Source organism: Schistocerca serialis, chromosome 8 (assembly GCF_023864345.2).
Source record: "Schistocerca serialis cubense isolate TAMUIC-IGC-003099 chromosome 8, iqSchSeri2.2, whole genome shotgun sequence".
Classification (NCBI taxonomy): Eukaryota; Metazoa; Arthropoda; class Insecta; order Orthoptera; family Acrididae; genus Schistocerca; species Schistocerca serialis.
Genome location: NC_064645.1, coordinates 289513734 through 289536286, shown reverse-complemented (window position 1 = coordinate 289536286; position 22553 = coordinate 289513734). Strand labels below are relative to the sequence as shown.

The 22553-nt window shown below is 37.2% G+C and overlaps 1 protein-coding gene across 14 annotated transcripts in view; it reads right to left on the bottom strand.

Annotated features, from left to right (window-relative positions):
• Positions 1–12180: 12180 nt before the first annotated feature.
• LOC126416114 (microtubule-actin cross-linking factor 1) overlaps positions 12181–22553 on the bottom strand; it is a 1003027-nt gene continuing 992654 nt past the window's right edge. For 7 of the 14 annotated variants that reach the window (XM_050083628.1, XM_050083637.1, XM_050083633.1 and 4 more), the window contains 2 exons: positions 14248–14298; positions 12182–13826 (listed from right to left, as the gene is read on the bottom strand). In XM_050083628.1, the coding sequence (XP_049939585.1) occupies positions 13661–13826; positions 14248–14298 (217 nt within the window). In that variant the 3' untranslated portion in view covers positions 12182–13660. Of the gene's footprint in view, positions 13827–14247; positions 14299–22553 lie in introns of all 14 variants that reach the window. The other 7 variants (XM_050083630.1, XM_050083635.1, XM_050083638.1 and 4 more) reach the window with 2 other exon arrangements.

Below are 22553 nucleotides of genomic sequence, written 5' to 3'. Positions count from 1 at the left end.
AGTGCAGAGCTGTGTTTCTTTATGATTTCCTGGTGGACTGAATATTGTATCATCTTTTGGGTGTGCATCCACAGTATTATTAAATCTTGTTCAGATATTCTGGCTGACAGCTTTTCAACCATTCTCTAGGTGAACTGCATGCAAGGTTTTTAAATCACTTTACCCAATGTAAAGATAACATTGGGATTCAGTGGTCAAGGAAACTGTGGCAATACAGTCAGCCTACAGTCTGCTTAACTGAGATGAGGGTTTGCAGCTCATGCCCTCATTTCATGTCTGTGCTCTCAAAGGAAATACTGTTCTAAGTCTTCATATAGCGGAGATGCTGAGTCACAAGTAGGCACAACAAAAAGACTATCACAAACAAAGCTTTCAGCCATAAAGGCCTTTGTCAACAATAGATGGCACAAACACACACACACGCGCACGCAAGCACAACTCACACACACAACTGCAGAAAATCAGGCAACTGAAACCACATTCAGTGTGGATTCAGACTCAGCACTTGCTTTGATTTACTCTGATACACGTAAGGTTTTATACATGACTGACACTCTTGTTACCAACAATTTTATCTCTGACTTATGCACGATTAGTCCACGTACTGTATAAAGTGATCCAAAAATCTTGCAAGCCACTGACTTTAACAATGGTTGTGAGCCAAAACATCCGAACAAGAATTAATAATATCCCGGATATGTGCTGAGGAGATGATGGAATGTGCATGTTACTGTTTCCTGAAGAGTTTAAGACTAAAACTATGAATGAATGCAATGCAGAACTTAGTAGCAAAATGGGGTGAAATGGATGGCCACTTTCAGAATCTTCAATGATGTGATGTTCATTAACAAGGTCTACCCCACGCTAGTCTTACTGTAAATATTTTTCTGGTCAATTTTATTTTGGCCACTGGGTATTACACAACAGCACACTGTACAACTTGACAGCATAGTGACATTATAAAGTATTTGCAGCATTTGGAACACAGTCAACAACACACAGAATTTATGTGACAGTGAAAGCTATAGTCGTGTTTTATGTGAGGGCTATTCAGAAAGTAGGGAACGTTTTGGCATTTAAAAAAATACTAAGTACAAGAAATACAATTTATTATATACATCTGGAAGAGCGACTGGCATACTACTTTTCCCCATAGTCACCAAACACATTGAGGCACTTATCATAGAGGTGGACAAGATTTGAAATACCTTCGGCGTAAAATTCTGCCACCTGAGACTTCAGCTAGTGAGTCATGCCTGCCTGGAGTTTCGCGTCATCATCAAAGCTCTGCGTTCCAAGCCAGTTATTCATCTTGGGAAACAAGTGGAAGTCACTTGGTAAAATATTGAGGCCGTAGGACGGATGAGGGAAAATTTCCCATTTGAATGAATTGAGGAGCTCTTTAGTGTGGTTTGCTGTGTGAGATCAGGCATTGTCATGCAAAAACAAAATTTTGGACGTCAGCTTTCCTGGGCGTTTGTTTTGAACTACTCTTCTAAGGCTGTGCAAAGTTTGACAGTTCTGGGCAGAATTTATCGTTGCTTCCCGTTCGATAAAATCAATAAGCACGCCTTGTGTATCCCAAAACACTGTCGCCATCAGCTTCATTGCTGACAGGGTTTGCAAACATTTTCTTGGTGTTTGGGAGACCTTGTGTGCCCCCACTCCATGGACCGTAATTTTGTCTTGCAATTGACGTGTTTCACCCAAGTATCATCACCGGTTACTATTCGATGCAGTAGTGAATCACCAAGTTCGTGGTAGGCCTCCAGAAATATCAGTGTGCCCGCATTCACTGTTCTATGTGGTGCTCTGTAAGCATTTTGGATACCCACCCTGAACAAAATTTGTGGTAGCCTGGCTTTTGAGTGACAATTTCAAACAACAAAGTCTGTGAAAGTTGTGGAAAAGAAAGCGAAAGCTAGTTATTGTGAAACGACGGTTTTCACGAATCATTTCATCAACTTCAGCGACTAGATCGTCAGTCACAATGCTCCATTCACTCATTACGTTGTTTCTGCACCCTTCGCCCAGTTCACGATAAATTTCCGTAGGTTTTACGTTTTTTGCCAACAAAAACCGTATCACAGACAGCACCCCACAACTGGCAGGATTTTCGATTGCAGTGCACGTTTCAAATTCGAATATCGAAAAAACGCAGAGACATTCCCGCTGTCACAGATGGATGCCGACTGAGCTGCCGAGCATGCACGTACCAAAATATATGTGAGTAGTGTGTGCCTAGTGGTGTCAGACGAGAACGTTCCCTACTTTCTGAATAGCTCTCGTATTTTTACTTCCACAAAACTTCCCAATTTTTGTTTTTAAATGGGCGTCACTGCTGGTAATCTTCCCTGTCATTTTTAGATGTTCTCATGGAGATAGGGGTTGCACAACTCAGGACGTACGAGGTAGAGTGACAGTTTATTCGTACAACTTCCCTTCTAGCATTCACGCAGCCTTAGAGTAGACAGGGCCATTTGAGCATGGGATGCTCAAACAAGCGTGAAGGAGGTTGAATGCAGTTGCTACCCACATCTTAAGCAATAACATGGATATCTGCTGCATTTTTGTAGACCTGCCACAGAGAAATAACCTCTTCGGTATTACTGTACAGGAAGTAGGTTTCTTCACTGATGTGAATGAAATCTTTAAGCAGCTGTACACTTCTGTGCCCTCAAATGTGGGATAACACTACACTGCGTGCGACATTATCAATATTGTAAATATTGAATAATGTGTCCTGTAGTTTAAAAGTATCTGGCAATTATTGTATTCACCATAATAAAATAATTTCTGAAGAAAGTATATTTTCTTATGACATTAAGTACACAAACCCTTAATATTTTGCTTCACACATAAAATTTCATGTTTTATTATGGTTTCTTTATTTCACAGAAAGCGGGTAAGTTCCCACCAGCATTTTTGAGTGGTAGATGCTGCTGTGCAGCAGTGACAGTCGTGTGGTGATCTCTCAGATTTTCTTGGCATAAATGATTAATGGTCTGCTGGTAGACAGCAGAAATGCTTTATCCTTTTTATGCACGGTATTGCTACAATGGACCCTGTCACATTCTTCAGATGCTGATTTGAATTTTCAGGTTGCATGTCCATGTAGTATCAGCTCACCCGTCCCCTCAACTTCCCTCCCCTCCCCTCCCCTCCCCTTTCGGCAAATCAGTCTGTGCTGGGCTGCCAGATAAGATTTACACAAATCGTCAATATAAGTAAAATTACTAAAACACATCGGATACGTAATTTGTGACAAGTTGATGCCTGCTGGGTTGGATTTTGGATAGAATAAGCATAATTATAGAGGAAGTAGATCAAGCAGAGGATGTGCAGAATAAAATATCAGTTCAGCCAACTGAAACTGTTCGTAAATCAGACCTAGTGTGGGAATAGAGGCAGTTTCGGACTAAGGAACAAAATTTGAGAGACAAGCTTTGATATATAGGATATTCAGTAAGGTCAAGAAGAGCAGAATGAATTGAAATGTTAATCAGACAAGTTCAACAACAATCACAGAATTATTGACAAACAAGAAGGAAGAGATTGTTACTCTAAAGAAGGGCTTTGAATAAAAGGTCTTAGGTGTGAAAGTCACAGTATGCAGGGTTTCTGAAGAACATAGAGTGTTAAAAAGAGCGATCACACAATAGAATACTGGAGGTTTAATGTGCTCCTTTTTGGGACAACTGACTGGTTGAGCACAGATTGAAGAAAAATGCTGCTGAACACCAAAAGAAAGTAGAAGGGGACTGTAATAGTCACTACACAGAAACACACAATAGGCTAATATGCTTACAACATGGATAGCAAGAAAGCCACATCACATCTCACTCATCTACAGCAGCTATTTAAAATGAGTGCTGCAGTTGAACATCTCGCCATGTGTGAAACCTATCACTCGTATAGTTTTCAATGGCAAAAAGTCTCAAAGCTGTTTGTTTACATTCATGTGAAATTTGCGCTATATGTGAACTAAAGCTGACGAGCGAAGTAGTGTGCCTCAGTGGTGCATTTTGTTTTAAGACTGGAGGGTAAACATTCATGAAGAGTACAAAAGTGGCTGTTCATCTGTAGGTAGCAAAGAACTGCCATATAAAATTAAATAAATTAGATGAAAACTGGTATTTTGTGCTGTTCCAGCAGATTTCTCAGGTTTTCACAGGTAGATCCCTAGGAACAGCCATCAGGATAAGTTAGTGGAAGGCAATAAGGAAAACTCACTTGTGTGTCAGTGACACAGGACTCACTACAGAAAAGTTCACAAAAGAATATAGAAGTAGGAGTTGCTGTGGACTACCAAAGACAAACTTTGCAATACTTGTAGGTTCTGCAACATATCAACACAAATTTTGCCTCTATAGAGAGATTAACGATTCATTCAGAGGTGCTTGGTTGAATGTTTAGCGACATTCATGGTAGGCTGCATTTGGCCACTGGATTGCTTCAAAAGATGTTCTACTAAGCATGTTCATCTTTGCACGTTTTCTTAGAGTACACACTACCAGTTACGCTATATGTATGTTTACAGTGTTTAATAGTACACTTTGTGACAACCAATTTCTGTTTGCGGAATCCATATTTACATATTGTCAATTTCTGGGAGTAATTAGATGAATTATGAACACTAACTTCACTTAACGAAGGTTTATTCAGCACTTGCACATATAAGGGTGCGGAACGAACAGCCTCCGGCCAGAACATATACAGTATATATACAGTTACAGAACATTCCAGTACAATGATTCTTGACATTTGTGGGTACTTCTAGAGTGTACTCGAATCGAATATAGAAATTAAAACTTCACAGTTCAGGTGATTTTCGAACTCACGACCCTCCATGTAACAGACCATGGTGACTGTGCTACTCAGCTTCTTCTACGACAATATAAGTAAAATTACTCCAGCACATAACAAAGGCTAGGCAATTTGTTATAAGTGTACGTATTTTGATTATTTACAGAGGAAAAGGACAATTAAACTGTAAGGATCTTGAACTGAAAGTCAAATTCCAAACCTAGAAAAAATACTAAGTTCAACAATAAATAGTGAAAGTTTTCCCCATTTACTTTTATAGCCTGTTGCAGCTCACAAAAGTAATATTGAACCAAGAACCTTTATGCAGAAGCTAGTTCATGCCTTTCACCTACTCCAAGGAATACTGACTGCATTCACATTTTTAACACAATGTACAAGCAAATAAAAAGAGAATACATATGTGGTGTGAAACTAAAATCCAAAAGAATGACAATTTCAGTTTATTCTCTACTGGTCTTATCTACTGAGTCAAGCTAACAGGCAGTATATTAGTTGTGATTTACTTTAAGTAACCGTCAAAGCTTTCCATCGTCTTCAAAAGCTTATCTCATTGAGGTAAGATAGAGAAAAATGTCACCTAGAAGATGGTACCCATTCTATAATAATACATGTGGATATGAGGAAACTTCCAAAAAGAGCTATCTTTGAGCTTTTGCAGGAAACTGTACAATATGTCTGTGCTAATTAGAATTTACAGCTTCAAACAGGAGATGACTGCAGTGTGAATATGATGCATGACTGTAACTATGCAGTGAGAGAGGCCATTATAGTTCATTCATAAAGTAAATTGAAATAAAACTGCTATTTCACTATACCATTGACACATCTGTACCTACATCTGCAACTCAACTAAGACTACAGCCCTCAAAGCCATGGGACACGTGTGGTGTGGAACAACAGAGAATCTCACCGTGTGCAGGAAGGACATATTTAAAAAGTTAATGTGATCCTATGTTTTTGAACTGTTAGTTCCTTCCTCAGCGAGGAAAGAGGGATAGGTTTGAGAAGGAAAGGCAGATCACCCATATACCAGGTCAAGATGAACCCATCTGTTGTTAGAAAGCAACCAACAGCTATGAATATTTTTTTCAACTTTTAACGAGTGTATCACAGTGGTCATCAGACTTTTTTGCTCAAGAGGCAATACTGACATTGTGGGGCGGCACATCGGGGTGCATATGTGTAGATATTATTATTAATAGCTAAGTAAATAAATTAGTATGTTATGAGTTTCCAATACATTGGTTATAGTAAGGGCGCGAAGAGATTGCCGCCGGCTCCCAAATACTGGTTGTTACAATTTGGCTCCATTCGGAACGCTTCATGTTGCTTGTTCTGTTTCAGACTGCTGCATCCCTCAGTGATCCCAAAGTTGTAACTAATTGCCCAACAATGTGTTGTTGTGTTGTCTGTGTGTGCTGATGATAACTGATTAACAGTAGCAATTTTGCTCATATTTAATTGCATTATTCAATGTGAGGCATGATCACAAATGATTACTAAATGTTTTGAATGTCATTTTCCTTCTACTCATTACGTTATATCACAAGAGCTTTAATTATTTACTTCAAATATGTACCGCATTTGAAGACGACAGCCTCTACAATATGCATTCATTAATCTATGGAAATTTATACCGTAGCAACCCACGTGAGTTGTCAGCACTGGAAAACAAACAATATAACACCAGTGAAAGGTGGGGTACCGGCTGCCTCATTCTACCTTTCTTAGCATTTTTAAAAATCTTCTCAAAATATTTGGAATGTGGACATATTTGCACTCCTGTTAACATGCAACTTGTCTCACTCCCACAAGTTCCCCTAACTGTAACTTGCTCACACCCACTAGTCCATCACCAAGTCGCTCATACACATCCACTCCTATTGCCCATTCTCACTCACACATTTAACCCAACTCATTTCCATTATCTCCTCATGTCTCTCTATCTGTTACTGTCACTGCCTCCTTTCTCAAACCCACAGTCTCCTTCGTTCTGTCCTTGTACTACTTTCTCCTATCACTGTCACTGTCTTCCTCTTGCTCTCCCATACTGTTACTACCTCATTCCTTCCTTCCCAGTGCTGCTGTCTCTTCTCACTGTCATTACCTCTCTTCCTCATTGTCATAGCCATAGACTCTCTCTCATTATTATTAGACCTCATGCACTTCCGCTTCCTCCTCCTCTTTATTCCTCTCCCTCTGGCACTGCCTCCTTCACTCTTTTTCCTAATACTGTTCTGTCACGGTCAACTATCATACACAAACACACTCTCTCTCTCTCTCTGTCTCTCTCTTTCTTTCTTTCTGTACAACAAAGACTGCATACAACAACCACTGCCTACTATGCTCCAGTATTTGTTATTTTTCTATTTATTTCGCACTGCCACTGTCTCCTCCTCTCTCCCAACTTAAAAAAGTATGAATGTGTTCGCACGCCAAAATTTGTTAAATTTTTTGTGGATGCTGAGGAACATCAAATGAGGCAACTGGTTCTCCACCTTTCAGTCAGAATCTTTAAAACAGGAGTATATTTGCCTTTTTTGTGCTCTGATAGGAGAATTTTTCCACTGGCTCCCTTCTTTTTCCCTGCCACAGCAGGGCAGGTTACTCATGTGAAAAGAACTTTATGGGTCAGTAAAATTTTGATAGTTTACTTATGTGAAATTGAAATAATACAAAACTAATTTCACACTTCAGACCAGATTTTACATGCACACAAATTTTACATGTGCTTGAGTACTACGACATGGGATTCTCTGAACAATTCTGACGATATTGGAGACATTTTACAGCATACTTCTCCGTGTCATATCTCTTTATAAACTACATTTCCGCCTCACACTGGATTTTGTACGTGCAAGCAGGGTAACTCTGAACCTCTGTATCTTGGAACTAGATAAAGATATCACCAAAATTTTTATGCTTGTACGAGATAGTTGTTGTTGTTGTTGTTGTTGTGGTCTTCAGTCCTGAGACTGGTTTGATGCAGCTCTCCATGCTACCCTATCCTGTGCAAGCTTCTTCATCTCCCAGTACCTACTGCAACCTACATCTTTCTGAATCTGCTTAGTGTATTCATCTCTTGGTCTCCCTCTACGATTTTTACCCTCCACGCTGCCCTCCAATGCTAAATTTGTGATCCCTTGATGCCTCAGAACATGTCCTACTAACCAGTCCCTTCTTTTTGTCAAGTTGTGCCACAAACTCCTCTTCTCCCCAATTCTAATCAATACCTCCTCATTAGTTATGGGATCTACCCATCTAATCTTCAGCATTCTTCTGTAACACCACATTTCGAAAGCTTCTATTCTCTTCTTGTCCAAACTATTTATCATCCATCTTTCACTTCCATTCATGGCTCCATACAAATACTTTCAGAAACGACTTTGACCCTTAAATCTATACTCAATGTTAACAAATTTTTCTTCTTCAGAAATGGTTTCCTTGCCATTGCCAGTCTACATTTTATATCCTCTCTATTTCGACCATCATCAGTTATTTTGCTCCCCAAACAGCAAAACTCTTTTACTACTTTAAGTGTCTCATTTCCTAATCTAATTCCCTCAGCATCACCCGACTTAATTCGACTACTTTCCATTACCCTCGTTTTGCTTTTGTTGATGTTCATCTTATATCCTCCTTTCAAGACACTGTCCATTCCATTCAACTACTCTTCCAAGTCCTTTGCTGTTCCGAGATAGTAATCTTCGGAATATATTGTAAAAATTTCAGCCATTTGCTGTGCATAGTTATCTCAGAATCTGCAGCTCGATTTTGGTGTGAAAAATGGTAAAAACCCTTTTTCTTTGGGAGAGGGGTTTCTATGGAAATGTCCATCAACTGAAGTTCCTTAAGGCCCACCATTGACCACATCAAATGCAAAAGGAACCAACTTATTTTCTCCAACTAGGAAGAAGTGTTTAATATTCGTACTTTGACCCTGCACTGTAGGGTAGCAAAACTTACCAGGTAGGATTGACGGAGGACATCAAAAAACTGCAAAGAAGGGCAGCTTGTTTCGTGTTATCGTGCAATATGGGTGAGGGTGTCACTGATACGATACGCAAGTTGGGGTGGCAGTCACTGAAACAAAGGCGGTTTTCTTTGCGGCGAGATCTAGTTATGAAATTTCAATCACCAACTTTCTCTTCCAAATGCGTAAATATTTTGTTGACACCCACGTACATGGGGAGAAATGGTCATCATAATAAAATAAGAGAAATCAGAGCTCAAACGGAAAGATTTAGGTGTTCCTTTTTTCCACGCGCCATTCGAGAGTGGAATGGCATATTAGTAGTATGAAAATGGTCTGATGAACCCTCTGCCAGCCACGTAAGTGTGAATTGCAGAGTAACCATGTAGATGTAGATGTAGATGTAGATGTAGACTAAGACCATCCTTTTCTGTTGGGTATGCAAGTGGTCCCTAGCCCAAAGGCTATCCAGAACACTTGATCCTACCTTTCTGTCACCAACAGAACCCAAGGTATGAGCACCAGAATCCAGTTTTCATGCATGGCATTTTGGAACATATTAGGTAGCACATGCTGTCACATAAATACCAATTCGCTATCTAACATCCTCTAATCAGTCACCACACTACCTACCACTCTGCCCCGGAGGTAAGCGGCCCACTTTACTTAGCTCACACTGAATTCACCATCAATTAAAAATAACGCAAATCTTAAAATATTACTGTCTGTGCAAGTCTTTTTTTCATTTACTGAGCAGCGACACCACACTCTTAAGAAGCTGTTAATGTTAGTTGACATTTGTAGGCTGGGATGCTGGTTGCTAGATGTATATTATTATAAAATACGACTGAGAACCGTGGGCTACACAGTTTGGTTTATCGGCAGCAGAGCGCACACAGAATAATGTGGCAGGTGGACGTGCAGTCAGCAGGGCACGCACGGGGACAGCAATAGTGGTCGGGGTTGTGGGCAGGCGCTGTAGGGGAAATGTCAAGTGCTAGGTGGGAAGTGCCAGTCTAAACTGAAGCCTGTGCTCATATTTTTTGTAAATATTAAAGAGAGCCCTATCGTGCCCACACTTGTATGTTGACCTCTGCTTTGTTTAGTATCTAAAAAGACTCCCACTAAAAATGCAACAAAAGCAGCAGTTTATTTTCATCTGCCTTGTTAACAAGTGGTGAATTTTGAGTGAAACCAACATTTCTCTTGCTGCCATGTTAAAATTTTGCTTCTTTTGCCAAACAACAGCAGAGTTTACACAATGTTACCCCACTACTATGTTGTGTAGACAAAATAGTGAGAGAATTTTGAAAGTGGTTTATTAAATCATTGGCCTATACAACCTGCTAACAACTGGTTGCAGGTTTCAAGTCCGTTGTTACAATGCCGACCCTGAGGCGGGCAGCAGCTATAGCTTCTACTTAAGTGTTTCTTCTTCTCTGTTAATAGATGGCTCGACATGTTGTTTCTCATTGGAAACCCAAGAAATCTATATATTTAGCAATGTACAACATACTCAATTCCTTTCGATATTTTGTCAGTTCTAAGCAATCATTTTCAGGTTTTGTTAGGTTTATCTCCCAAATTCCTCCAAGAAAATGCCCTCTAGGAATTGTGTAATGTGTAAAGCAAAGAAGAAGAAAAGTGATCACAGTAGGAGTGAGAGAAAAGTATAATGGTATTATTGTACATACCTGTATTTCTTTGGGTGTACCACACCAACAAAAACTTCTAAAACAATATTATCTTCACTCCTCACCACTTCAATAAATAGTAAGGAAAGATTTACAGGGAGATCCTATCAAAAAAGTTATACAATTTTGAGAAAAGTGAGTAAGACATAAATTTAATTGGTAAATATAGGGTTGACTATGGGGTAAAATATGAGTAAGTCAATGGGTTAAATGAGAAACTGAGGAAAAGTGAAGTCAATAGCTTATGAAAAATCACATCCTCGGCACAAAAATAAACAATTAATGTCCACTTTATGTTGTTCCAAAACTCACAGCTATCGATGGCACTTAAAAATTACATTCTTTCATTGAAAAAGTCTGTAGTTAGTGGAATAAAATGGCAAATAATGAATTTTGGCGTAACTACCAGATGGCAAAGTACTCTTGTCATTTAATGCTATCATTTGTCAAAGTCTCATATCGGTATTGCAAACTGTTTATGAAATACGAGGAATGTTGTGTATATTTCATTCCGGCTTTATCACTAGCGGGCACGATAGCAAATGGGTGTGCTACATCAGATCAATTTTCTGAAATTGATAACAGACCTCCATCCAAGTCTAACACAAAATTGATATCTTAGATATATTTCATAAGCAGCAACATATTATGCAACATGCACCAAATGCAAAATCATAGCAACCCCTATTTTTCCATTGCAAACTATTTCAAATTTCACAGTCCTATTGAAATGCAAGTATCACAAAAACTGCGACCATTAACAAAATTATGGGCACATCACCAAATAATTTCTGTAAAATAGTTTGAGAAAGACTACCAAGTGTGCACCCCTCGATACTGCCATTGCAGTGCTTTGCCAAATGGCTGAAAGAGGACAAACTATGTTGGCCTCTCCTACTGAACAAACTATTGAACTTGCCCAGTGCTTTGGATAAAAACTGGTCACTGCACATCAGCCATAATATCCTGCACAGAATTGTGGAATTTTGTCTCCTCGAGAGAAGTACAGTACTAGTCAGCCACTCAACTTTATCTTAATTTTCCTGAGTAAATTATCCTTTTCATACAATTAACTGATTTATTACAACACACAGCCAGGATGCAGCATTCTTTTGAAATCAAATAATCCAATGTTGTCTGTGTCACACAACAGAATGCCTTCTCTGTGTAGAAGAAAAAAATCTGGATATCCTACCACATGAGATGGTATACCTATTCACAATGAAACCTATTATAATGTCAAAAGTGATAACAGGCTTGTTTCTCACCGATTGTTGACAATCTGCTGAAAATTAAGGATAGCTAACTCACGATATAACAGTATTCACATCAATAGTTGTGCAATATGCTCTCACACACACACAGCAAACAAATTACACGCAATCTAGGTTTTGCAGTTTCCCGTGCTACAGCAGAATTCAATAAAGTATAGTTTCAATTTTTCTCTTGTAAACATACGATTCTTCATGTACTTTCAGTATTAGCATTAATGGTATACTGACATGTGGAAGTAGAGGGATTGATGGTAATCACTTTTCATTCAAATTGAGGAGTTTGATTATAAGAAGTTGATCTGAACTGAGTTTTTTAATAAGCAAATATATTAATATACATCAATATCTGTTCCAAACTGTCTTTTTCTCTGACACAGTGTGTCTTCTTTTTTTTAAAAAAAAAAAAAAAAAAGAATAAAAAAGGAAATGTTTGGTACAGTCTCTATAAATTAGAACACCTTCAGTCAACATGACAACAAATGTATTAGAGATACATAAATTATTGAACGATGTTTCTTAAACTGGTAACAGAATTTACCACTTTATAAAAAAAATACATGTTTAAAATAAATAAAATGAAGGAGCAGTTTTTGTGCTAATTCACAATTCGCTGTAGACGACAAAGTTCTTTTTTCTTTTTTTTATTACAAAAGTAATATATAGAGCTTTGTACAAAAGAATGCACACTCCTTAAAGCTGTGCTGCTAGAAAGGATCAAAATATTTACAACATAATTCAGTAACTGCTTTCATGGCAACAAATACGTTTTTGCAGTAACTGATGTATCAGTAAAAATGAATATAAAAATTCGTACAGCAAATACAACTGCTTTAAAATAAAAAAGGAATTTTTTTAGACTTTTCCTTTCTCTTGCAAACAAGCTAGCTCTCTTTATGACCTGTATTTATATTTTAACAAAATTATTTCAAAAACTGTACACGTTATAGGAAACATTTTGATTAATAAAATAGTTTTCACAAGCTCAGTCATCTTCGAAACATTTTCTTTGATTCTTCAGTACTTCCAGCCACCTCAAGAGAAATGAAGTTATTTCGTGACATACAAAACTGCACAGCTGCTAGTTAAGATGAACCGTGGAACTCTTCCCCCATTTCAATGCTTCAAAGACATCCATAGACAAAACCTTTGCTTCCAACAACTTGCCGTAAAACAGACAATCGAGGCAAGAGGGGGAGAACTGACCTAAGATTTGCACAATCAAAATACTGTTTATCATTTTCAGTCAGTAAATTTGATTAGAATAGTTTAATTTGTTAAACATAATTAATGAATGTAGAAATATTGTATTTTCTTTTAAATGAGCTCCACCAGTGAGCAAATAAATCACAACAGTGTCAATTTGTTAATTGTACATAGATTGTGTAGTAGTGAGAAACACTATACACATGGACGTAAAAATGGCTTTCCTGGCAAGGAATACATGTTACCTAAAGCTATAATAATAATAATTACAAAACAAATTCATTGATGAGCATGTACAATGAACAAACTTCAGATAAATAACACATACGACACACACACACAAATGAATAGGTTACAGTTTGTTACAATGAAAAATATGATTGAGTCTTTTTCACAAAAGAATATTATGGCTTGTGGTATGGTCCCTTATACAAAAAAGGAAAGAAATCAGTGGAAAAACAATATGAAACATTAGAATGTAGACAGCACAAAATATCATACACAGCAGTAAATTTGATTACAATCCACTGCCTGCAGATCGAAGAATTCTTCAGGGCAACAGGAAACTCAATTCCCTATGCTCATTTCAGCATAGGAATATGCTTGGATTTCACATGAATTACCATATTCTATGGATTTGATTAGGTTAGAAATTGAAGACTATGGGGTACAATGGTTCGTTCACTCCTCTAGAGTCTGAAAGGAGCTCGCTTTTCCGTTGGTGTGCTAGCAGAGGAACCCTTTCGCGCTGCTGCTGTTCCTGTGTCTGATGCTCCTGATGACCTCCGTGTTATTTTGGTGCCACTGGAAGGAACACCTGGAACTGGAGTGCTTGAACCTGATGGAGTTCGTGCCCTGTGAAATTAAGTTGTTGCTATTAGTAACACAGTTAGGATTTGAAATGAATAATGGGCAATAGGTATGCAAAATCTTAAATGTTTTGTCATGAGACTTGGGGTAATCAATTTTAAGTGTTACAATTATAGTTTAACACTATTCATAACTGATGTTTAAGAACAAATTTTTTGTTTCCTCTTTTGCTGCAAAAAGTTTAGCTATCACAAATATGAATAAGCACAGTAAATTTCAACTAAATTACAACTAAAAGTAAACTGACGAGATGACACAAAATTAATGCATTTTAAATAAAATGTTGTTCCATTTCCTTGTATTCAAAATTACACTCGTTGATACATCCGTATCAAAGGCATTCTTCGACAAGAGGGAAAAGGACAGTGACAGCTACTGACAAATATAGTAACATAATTTGCATTACCTATAGAAGCCCTTTATTAAAACAGGGATGTTAGAAGACGTGGAGGATCCGCTGTATTGGAAGAAATTATTAAGCGTTAGTTAAGCAGTTCCAATGTAAGTGTTCATGAATTTTTAATTTCAAATTTTTATGCAAGTTTTTTTTAACAATTCCAAATAAATCGTTTTTTGAAATAAATTTCATGAAAAACTATTAGGACTAAATTTAGATATTTGTCATTACTACTTTACCACCAGAAAACACTAAGGACACAACATCCAAAAAGAAAGCACCTTTATACAAGAACAAAGCGAAACAATTAAAACACTCTATTCACAAATATTTGTTAAGGCTGCTTATAGTAAAAGAGAAAAGCGTTAAGTATTCAAATACAATAACATGCAGTAATAAACAATACAAAGCTATCATTGTCAGAGCTACAAGTAGACAGCCACAACTGATATGGAGCAAAACTACACTACTTGTTTCAACGATGACACCATTGTTCCCTGAGACTGTATGCTATATGTTAGCAATACTTTTATTGATTTAAGCGCTCTTGAAAATTTTAACTTTACCTATTGCATAGTTCATTTAAAACACACCAACAATGGATAGAAAACAGCAGCTTGCTAACACTTTGCCGTCCGGTGACACCACAGTGGTGTCGTGCGTGAAATAGCAATCAACGGCCAGTGACACCACAGTGGTGTCGTGTGCATAGCATCGCTCAGTGGCCAGTGACAGCACTTTAGTATCTTTTTCATTCTGTTGGTGTTTTGTTTAGGTAACAATAAGTTACACACGTCAAGTTTTTTTGTTTTTATAAGTACTTGCGCACTTTCATTATGGCAAACAAAAGAGACGATACGATTATTTACAACGAATGCGCGGATGCCTTGTCTGACATTCCGGACGACTTGGCCGATTGGGAAGAAGACATTAGATATAAAAAAAAATGAAAGTGAAGCAGAATCGTCGGAAGAATTCGGCGAACGCTACAGTTGCCAACTGATTCAGATGAACTGGATGAAGAAGACAGACTATGATTTACTGAGGACCAATAATAAATTTGAAGGATCTCCAGGTCCACACATATTTCCCAAAGATACATAGAAGGCTGTGAATATCACAGAATTATATATTGGGAATGATGTATTTGAATATATTAGCAAACTGGATCTTAAAAAATGCAAAATTTGTCGACATTATGGGACCCGAACTTAGAAAATGGTTTGAGCTTGCTATCCTTATGGGAATTGTAAAAAAAAAGCAAGGATTGATGATTAATGGTCAACGAATCTGTTGATAGAGACACTGATATTTCGCAAAACGATGTCCCGCAACTGATTCAGACAAATAATATCGTTTTTACTTTTTTCCGACGACAACAATAAACTGAATAATGCCGACCAGCTTTTCAAAGCGCAATTCATAACTGATCGTTTTTCCAAAAAGTTTAAAGAAATGTTTAATCCAAGTCAAAACATCTCAACTGATGAAGGAATGATACCGTGGCATGGACAGTTAAATATTAAAGTTTACAGGCTGTCGAAAATTACGAAATATGACATACTCATTTGGATGTTGTGTGGTTCGAGTACGGGATACATTTTCCCATTAAAGATACATTCCGGTGCTGGACAACCTTTAGCAAAAACAGTGATGAAACTACTGACAGCCTCTTATGGAAAGTGGCATCACCTCTACATGGATAATTATTATGCCAGTGTAGAACTTGCAGAGAAGTTACTTGAAAAGAAAATTTGAGTTTGTGGAACGATTCGGCAAAATAGAGGATTTCTGGAAAAATTAAACGCGCAAAAGTCAATGTGTTTGAAGTTTGTCATCAACGAAAGGTGACAAGCGGCCGGCGACAAACCAAGTAATCTGAATTAGCGCTGCCAGTGTCAAGTGAATAAATTTATGCGAGACGTGTGGACAGCAAAGTGTTAATATAACAGCCTTGGCATGCAAATAGTTTATGCCTGTGGAACTTGGGTGGAAAACTAACTCAATTCCATTCTTAAGCACAGACAATGTCGGCACAGGAAAAAGCTAATTTTCTAACCTCAGCAAATTGCTAAACCTGTTGTTACTAGTAACCAACTGAGTCTAAACTTTTAATATCAGATACTTCATGACAAAGGTTGTGGAAAATGAAACAGAATGATGTAATATACAAAGGTTGTGGAAAATGAAACAGAATGATGTAATATATACAACATAATTTAGGTAGCCAGCAAACACTTGGCCATCTGTTATTTCACACACAATTTTAAGCCTGACACCTCTCATATCTCTTATTAATAAATCTAATATTAATCCAGTAGCTACAAGAGACTGTACTGACTCCCTTTTAATTTTTCCCCATGGAAAATGTCAAAGATGTTTATCAATTCTACATATAGCTCTAGTCTGAACTCTGTTCCAAAACATGTACCAGAACGAATTGTGACACTACCTGTTTTCCCAATTAGTTGGGCTTTATATGCAAATTAGGATAGTGCACTACAGTTATCTATCAGATTTTTTTAAATTTGCCACTGAACCAGTTTACCACAGAACACTAACATTGAAAGTACTAATAGTGGCAGCATGAATTTCTTAACTCTTTGGTAAGAAAATTATGGAACCTGTGCACATTAATAGCCACTTGAAAAACACAACTAATTCAGAGTTTTAAAGAAAATATAAAGAAGATTAAAAACATGGGTTTCATGAGAGATGACAGTATGCTTTGGTCAAAAGTGCTACTTAATATTACAATATGCTGCTTTTGGTTAATAATAATCATAATAATAACAATACCGGCCAGTTCACTATTCTTTCTGGAGGCAAGAAGGCAACATTAAAAACATTACCATCATTCCTTTACTGCTCTTTGCCAGTCTGTTACGATTTATGGGAAGAAATGGTGACCCACAATTTGTAAATTGCAATATAATACACAAAATCACTATTTTCATGTTCATAGCACACAAGAACTATCCAAGAAATCTAATTGTACCTGAGATCATTTCTTGTTGGTTGATGAGTAGTGACCAATGACATCTGGTTTCTAACGCAGCTAAACATTGTGATACAAAGTTGTCACGTTTACACAGATTCAGCAGCACAACATGGCTGATCCATAAGAAATGCAACCCGAAAGAATACATCAATTTCTTGAAGAAAGTGATTTGAGTGATACTGATGGTGAAATAGATTCCAAAAACAATAAAAGCACAGAATCTGATGCGTGTGAGGACAGTGATTGTGTCGACAAAAAAGATTTTTTCCTCAGCAATCGAGACACTGTAGCAGAGCCAGCAAAAGTACATCGATAATTACTGATGAGTGGAACTGTGATAATGTTTGTCATAACCCTTACATTACCAAGAGCAGCACTGATGGCGATATTGATGTTACTGTTCGCAGGTCCCTACACAAGAACCCATCAGAATTAAATGTAACTGATCAGTTTTTAACACCAAAGTTCTGGGAATCATTGGTCAAGGAAACAAATTTAATCTGCACATAAAACACATGCAGAAACAACTGTAAATGTGGGACGAAGAACAATGGTTGGCAAAGCACACTGGTTTCCTGTGACAGTAGATGAGATGCTCTGCACACTTACGTCCCAAAACAAGAAACCTTCTGTACAAGATAATTGGTTGAAGAGAAAATGAAGATTCCTATTTTTGGTAAAACCATGCATTTTAGGAGATTTAAAGCCATCTCAAGGTATCTTCAGTTTGCTACTGACTTTGCAGATATAAAAGCATGACAAACTGAGGAAGGTCAGACCTATTAATCTTCTTCTTGACAGACTTCAGGTGGTGTAAAAGCCTGGAAAAAGTTTTTTTTTTTTATTGATGACAGCCTGATGAAGTTCATGGGAGATTGTCATATGTACAATACAACCCTCCTAAGAGGGGAAGATCTGGTTTAAAAGTACAGAAAGTATGCTCATCTGACAATAGATACTATTAAAATTTATACAGGTCTTGAGGCAAAAAAAGTATTCAGCACCACAATAAGAGAGAAAGTTGTTTTGGACTTGTGAGAAACTTTACTGGATGAAAGGAGAACTGGTATAGTTCTCCCACCTTGTTTCCAAGGCTATTGGAGAGGAAGACTTATGCAGCTGGAACTGAAACACCAAACAAGAATGCGCCAACACAGTTCCAGAACTCAGTGCTGAAAAAAAGCAAACTGACTTTTGCATCAGTGAGTAAATTTCTAGCTGTGAAATGGATTGACATACTGCCAATCATTCATGACTATGAAAGACAGCAAGAAGTGGGAAGACTAAGCTGAAACCTAATTGCATAAGTGATTACAACAAAGGATGGACAGAGTTGATGCACACAACCAATGCTTAGCAACTTAAGTCTTTCATGAGAAGATATGAGAAAAGATATAAGAAAAGTATATTTTTATATGTTAGACAAGGCAATTCTCAATGCAAGTATAGTACACTATACGATGAACTCCAGTAAAAGAAGAACGAGGCTCTCAGATTTTTGTCTCAACCTGGCAGAAAAAAATTCTGAAAAACATTAGATTTCCTGATTACAGGTTACAGATGCCCAAGCCAAGGAACAAGTCCATTAAGACTACAGGAAAGGTACTGGGGACAATTTCCCACAAAAATAACCTCCGACTATAAAAAAAGCAGCACTGTCTACAACATATAAGGTCTGTTACAACAGAGGACAGTGTGGGGAATCCTGCTTTGAGTGTGAAGAGTGCATGATTTGCCTACACCTGGATAAGTGTTTTATGCTTTATCATACTCGGACAAACTATGTATGATTATATTTCACAGCATAATAGAGAAATGCAATAAATAGACTGCTCTAATATAGCTTACAGTACATTGCTGTAAAAATTAGGAAAATTACTGAAAAATAAGTGTACCACTGTGTCACTATGTAAAAAAAAAAAAAAAAAAAAAAAAAAAAACACCTGTACACCCATGGGTTAAACACACACATTTGACACAAAAAGAAGTTTGTGAAGTGCACATAACAGTCTAGTGTAAAGAAAACCATTGATCAATTTATGAATATTAAGAGTTAATAACAAAAAATGTGGTGACTTCAGATTATTAATAATGCTATTTGGAAAGTACATACAACATGTTAACAATACAGGATATTATATTGATCCTAATCAATAATTAAACCCACCTAAATTGAACTGAGTGAATACTTAATTCTCCAAAAATTTCATGAATTCAGCTCAACCCAATGCAGAAACCGGCATCATTTAAACATGCAGTGTTCCAAGTAATGGCAACAGCAATATGTTCCTTCTTGCCCAAATGGCAATGGATAAACATTCATAATATTTTACATCAATGTAGTATCAACATTAGCTTTATTTCTATATAATCACACAAATGTGTTTCTTTCCCTGTTTCATGTGCATTTTACAAGATGCAGACAATGCAGTACTGTCTTTACTGCTCTATTAGTACAATGGAAAAAGAAAAAAAATTACAATGTATTGCAAATGTAATATATAATTCCACCTCATGAAATGAGTTAGTTCTTTTATGAGAAGACAAAAATAAATAGCAGTACAGAGGAATTATTCCAAGAAAAAATATTTTGCAACTGGGTGTTTTTATTTATGAAGAGTCCCCCCACCCCAAACAGAATTGGAAAGTTATAGAGAAATGTACAAGAAAATTTCTTGCACTTAGGTGTGAAAACAAATTTACCATACCTGAGAAAACAGGTCATATAAAAGGACTATATATTAAAATGAATGGTTTTATTTCTTTGCAATGAAAAGGAAATACTTCCCACTTTGTGAAAATTCCTCTGACTCCAATATTGTTAATGGTATAGTCATCAGATCAATAAGACTAATATTAAACACCAGTCCAACCATAAAATAATGAAAAGTAGAGGGAATGCCACTCATATCAATAGTGCTAGGTTAGCACATTAAGTTTTAAGTAACAGTAGGAAGACACACAAACGTCTGCAAGCGTCAGCTCCCAATTTATTTATTACTAATGTGTGAAAACACACGCACCACATGCAAACCTATGTGCAATTAAACAGACATGAAACAAACTAATCATGCATATCAGAATATAGGGTTGAATTTATGGAACATCAGCTTCTCAATTACTAATTAATATGTCATCATTTCAATTTATCTTTTTCATTTCCCGCAACTTGTTAAAAGAGAATATCACAGTCAGGTAGTACCTTTATTGTAAATGAGCAATCTGAAGAACCCATAACACCTAAAACCAGCCATTATAATTGGTAAAATGAAGAAAATACTGGTGTGGAAGGGGGGGGGGGGGGGGGTGTTTGGTGGTCCGCCTCATATCCTGTAATAAAGTTATGCGCTGTTTGTCCCACATAGAACTTATTACAATTATCACAGCTATTTTTGTATTAGTCGGTTGTGCGTATTATATAGTCTTGTGAATACTGTGTTACAGGTTAATCTTGGGCATATCAGAAGTATAAAAGATAATCTCTTATTTTACAGAACACTTACGTGGTTTTTATCAAAATGCTCCCCAAATATGATAACATAATAAACTAACAATTCCTTAGTGTATACTCTCTCTCTCTCTCTCTCTCTCTCTCTCTCTCTCTCTCTCTCTAATATCATTTCTTCATTAATATTGGCATTTTTAATGTTGTTGTGTATGTTTTATAAGGGTAACACCAGAATGAAGATCATTGTTGGAAGCTTCTGTACTCGGATATCCTATAAAATGTTAATCTTCTCTTGCACAGGGAAAATTTGCTAAAATGTTTTATCAGTGCCTGAAAGTAGGCCTTTTTGTCAACTAGGGGATGAAGTGAAGAGTTGGGTGTAAGACTATCTGCTTTTGTTGGCTTACAGAATTTATCAAATTTATGCATTGAGATTTTATTAATCACTTTCACTTTAAGAAATGAATGTTCTTATTTACTTCATGTTTTGTTTTGAACTTTGATATTGTTGTTGTCACCAAAATAGATAAAACCAATGTTGACATTAGATGACTAACATAACTTTCCTGATTAAATGAACATTGTCGTTCAAGAATTTTTTATTTACGAAAAAGTTAGCTAACATGACAGCATGGCAATTGGTACAAATCTGGGAGAGAATGACATCTCAGTGTAGACCTAAAAACAAATCTTACAAGCCTATAAAAAGAGAAGGATGGAAATTTCTGAATATTTTAAAACAAAACTACATGATAATGGAAAGGTGTGGCAGAACACGAATAATTTTGGAGTAAAGGTAACAACTTGCTGAATGTGGTGACATTGAGTTGTTAATGGGCACATAAACAACACTGAAAACTTATAAGGTTTCAGATGAATTGTTTCTTGAACTAGAGGACGCGTGGCCCCTACAAGTGTCAATGCATTATGTATAGTTGTACTCTTTGTACTCTAGCTTGAAAAAGGCCAGTTTTCGGTGTTGTTTGTGTGTCTGACAATTACTAGTAGCATCCACTATTTGGTGAGTTGTTACCTTTACTCCTAAATTATTTATCAGAAATCAAGAATATATATACGAATTTAACTAAACAGGCACATATACATTAGTAAATGGCTAAAATGGTCACACAGTCACCTGGTCACAATTGCAGATTGTTTACGGAATGGTTTCCATGGGCAATAAAACTCTGGTTTTTAGTACCTCATATACCTCTCCTTTCACAGAGACATGTGCAACTAAAATCTTCTGTTCACAATCTGTGTCACTCTGAACAAAGGAGTCGAGCTTTTTGACACTTGTCTCCACAGTCATCATCAGAAGTAGAACACAACCACAAGACCAATTATGTCAAGCGGCAAGAAGAGCTAGCACCACATTTGGAACTAAGGCTCCCACATCCCTAGAAGCACCAAGCTTCCGTCTCTGCTTTCACTCAATATCCAAGTATTTCACATATTTTTTACTAAACTAAACTCCATCCAAACAGGCCTTGGAAGGCCCAACAGTACAGACCGGCTGCCTCAGCTCACAGGTGTCACTGGATGTGGATACGGAGGGGTATGTGGTCAGCACACCACTCTCCCAGCCGTAAGTAAGTTTATGAGAACGGAGCCAATACTTCGCAATCAAGTAGCTCCTCAGTTTGTCTCACAAGGGCGGAGTGCACCCCGCTTGCCAACAGTGCTCGGCAGACTGGATGGTCACCCATCCAGGTGCTAGCTCACCCCAACAGTGCTGAACTTCCGTGATCTGAAAGGAACTTGTGTCACAACTGCGACAAGGCTATTGACCACGTAATTATAACTGAAGTTAAAAATTTAAAATGCGTCACAATCTACTCATTGAGCAGTATAACCTTACACTAA